We start from the raw sequence: 3311 nt of genomic DNA on the forward strand, positions 1-3311 counted from the left end.
GCATTTTTAAGAAGCAGAATGAATGATCTTGGCTCTTCCTAAAGTCTTTCTGCTACAACTAGCTAGCTGTCTAGATAGATGGAGAGAAAAGCAGGTGACAAGTTTGTTCTTTTTCCTGCTGTGGGTAGGTCAGTGATTAGAGCAAAAGCTTATGAAGTAATTCTTCAGAGATTTATTGCAGAAGTAAACTTGCATCTCTGTACTTACCCCCACCTTATTTCTCTAGTGTTCATACTGATGACCATCTGTGTTTTTCAGTAATGGCTATGCAGCTTGAAGCAAATGCAGACACTTCACTGGAAGAAGAAAGCTTTGGCCCACAACCGATTTCACGGTTAGAGGTATGTGCTTAGTTGCTAATTCTGGAATTATAATGCTGTACTAGATTCTTCTACCTAGTTGTAGAAGTAGCCTAAAGGGAGATAACACAACTTTTACATAAACCATAGGTTTACCACTAAGGTCAAGACCCAAGTTAGAGTTTTCAGGAGGGTTATCAAGGATCCTGTGGAAACACTTAAGATTGTTGCTAAAAATGTCTGTCCAGGCCTCTTTTATTAACAGTTCTCCTCCTACTTTATCAGTTTTCTTTCTCAAACCTGGATTGTCAGAAATTAGACCTAGGATCTCACAGTGCAGTCTCTGTGTTTGCACCAGGTATGAAAATGCTATCCAGGGAATTACAGTGGTCTGGACCAGTTATACAGAGGGGAAAGAGAGAGCACCTTCCCCTCATTGACCCAATCTGTGCTGACAGCTGTCTTTGGCAGGGAGAAGGGCTTGGAGTTGTTAAGGTATAAAAGCCAAGCTCCAATTCAAGACTCTGCACAAGAATGTCTAGCACCAGAACTGGGGCCTTGTATTATTTGCCCATTGTTCAGAAGTCCCACCATGAGTGTAGCTGATTTGGGCTGAAAGAAGTAGGGGAGAAAACCTTGGTTCTTATGTCTCCTTTTGCATATTCCTTGCGTCTCCAACTAAGGTTTAAGACTCTAGAATTTCTTAAATGAATTTGTGATAAACTTTTGACAGTTCAGTCATAACTTTTCTGAGACAAAGTCTCACTCTGTCACCTAGGCTAGAGTGCAGTGGCATCATCATAGCTCAGTACAACTTCAAACTCCTGGGCTCAAGGGATTCTCTTGCCTCAGCCTCCCCAGTAGCTGGGACTACAGGTGTGCGCCACCATGCCCAGCTAATTTTTTTCTATTTTTGGTAGCAACGGGCACTCGCTTTTGCTTAGGCTGGTAATTATTTTATTTTATTTTTTTTTGGAGATAGTGTCTTGCTATGTCACCCAGGCTGGAGTGCAGTGGCACAGTCCTAGCTCAGTGCAACCTCAAACTCCTGGGCCCAAGTGAGCCTTGTGCCTCAGCCTCCTGAGTAGCCAGCACTGCAGGTGCATTCTGCCATGCCCGGCTAATTTTTTAAATTTTTGTAGAGACAAGATCTTGAAGTGTTGCTTGGGCTGGTCTTGGACTCTTGGCCTCAAAGTGATCCTTCTATCTCAGCTTTCCAAAGTGCTAGGATTGATAGGTTTGAGCTGCCACACCTGGCCAGTTTTCCCCACTCTTAATATCAGTTGTGAGAGCAGAGCTTTCCAGACATTGTTCAACAAAAAGGGTATGGGTATGCCAAGATAGGGCTTCCCTCAGTTGTGGGGGTAGCCTTATCTGTTTACCCTAGCATAGTGTAAAAGTATCATTTTCAGTGTGTGCTTGTTGTAGAAAGCATTGGGAAACATTGGTTTAAAGTGGCCTTTTAGGATCCAAGGTCTCAAAGGTCATTTACAGTCACTCATAAAAGGTTTGGAGTTGCTGGTTTAATCCCAATCTCCTAATACATGACATAGTGCTTGCTTAAAACTACTGGATTTGATAAAGAAAAGGTTGATAATTTGTTATTAAATAGGTCACATATAGGGTACACTTCTCAGCTTTTGTGTATAATACAATTGGCCCTCTGTATCCACGTGTTTCCGAATTATTAGTGGATTCTACCAACTACAGGTTGAAAATATTTGTGAAAAACCAATAAAAAATAACAAGACAACAATAAAAAATAATACAAATTTTTAAAATACAACAAAGCTATTTACATAGGATTTACGTTTTATTGGGTATTATAAGTAATCTAGAGATGACTTAAACTATATGGGAGGATGTAAGTAGGTTATATGCAAATGCTATGCCATTTTATATAGGGTACTTGACAATCTGCAGATTTTGTTATTTGCTGGGGATCCTGGAACCAATCCCCTGGTGGATACCAAGGGGTGACTGTGTTACAATTTTTCAAACACCGTGAAATACATAGGATGCATATTATCTGCTTTAGACACATGAGAGAACTGAAGCTTAAATCTATCCATGGTTTTCTTCACTTACAGCAATGTGGCATAAATGCCAATGATGTGAAGAAATTGGAAGAAGCTGGATTCCATACTGTGGAGGCTGTTGCCTATGCACCAAAGAAGGAGCTAATAAATATTAAGGGAATTAGTGAAGCCAAAGCTGATAAAATTCTGGTAAGTAGAAGTATAGTATATTTGACGCAGGAAGACCTTAGTGGGAATAGTACAAAAAAGTAAGTGGTAAAAGGTGCTCTTCCTCCTTCCATCCCTCATTCTCCTGTCATCTTGTTCCCCTTTCCAGAACTGTCTGTGTTATTAGTTTCTTATCTCGGTATATACCTCCTTTCATAAATTCAGATTTTCTCTAGAGAATTCCAGTATCATGGGATTTGACATAAATACTGCGAAATTGACTAACAGTTTACACTCCCACTAGCAGTGACTGGTGGGTACCTTGTCTTTTTAGATATTATGATCTTAGAAATTTATTCATTAATATGCAGTATTAAAACAATTTAGAAGAATATTTATTGATAAAGGAAAATGTTCCTGATATAAGAAAGCAGGTTAATAAAACGTATATATTTGATTTTTGTTTTTAAAATGTGTGTATTTATATATGTGTATAGAGATCACGTACTGGGGATAAATATACTGAAATGTTGACGCTATTTCTGGATGGTAAGAATGTGAGCAGTTCTTATTTTTTGCCCCAAGTCTCTGAAGTTTTTATGTTTTCCTTTTTTTGAGACAGAGTCTTGTTTCGTCGCCTGGACTAAAGTGCCATGGCGGGAGCCTAGCTCACAGCAACCTCAAACTCCTAGGCTGAAGCAATCCTCCTGCCTCAGCCTCTCAAGTAGTGGGACTACAGGCATGAGCCACCATGGCCAGCTAACTTTTTGTTTCTATTTTTAGTTGACTGGCTAATTTTTTCTATTTTTATTAGAGACGGGGTTTT

General features: G+C 39.6%; 1 protein-coding gene across 1 annotated transcript in view; it reads left to right on the forward strand.

Moving 5' to 3' along the window:
• Positions 1-260: 260 nt before the first annotated feature.
• The window catches only part of RAD51 (RAD51 recombinase), a 45671-nt gene continuing 42620 nt past the window's right edge, over positions 261-3311 (forward strand). The window contains exons 1-2 of the mRNA XM_012649122.1: positions 261-341; positions 2390-2527. Coding sequence (XP_012504576.1) covers positions 261-341; positions 2390-2527 — 219 coding nt within the window. The remainder of the gene's footprint in view (positions 342-2389; positions 2528-3311) is intronic.

The sequence above is a fragment of the Propithecus coquereli genome, unplaced genomic scaffold, assembly GCF_000956105.1.
Source record: "Propithecus coquereli isolate 6110/MARCELLA unplaced genomic scaffold, Pcoq_1.0 Scaffold3, whole genome shotgun sequence".
Lineage (NCBI taxonomy): Eukaryota > Metazoa > Chordata > Mammalia > Primates > Indriidae > Propithecus > Propithecus coquereli.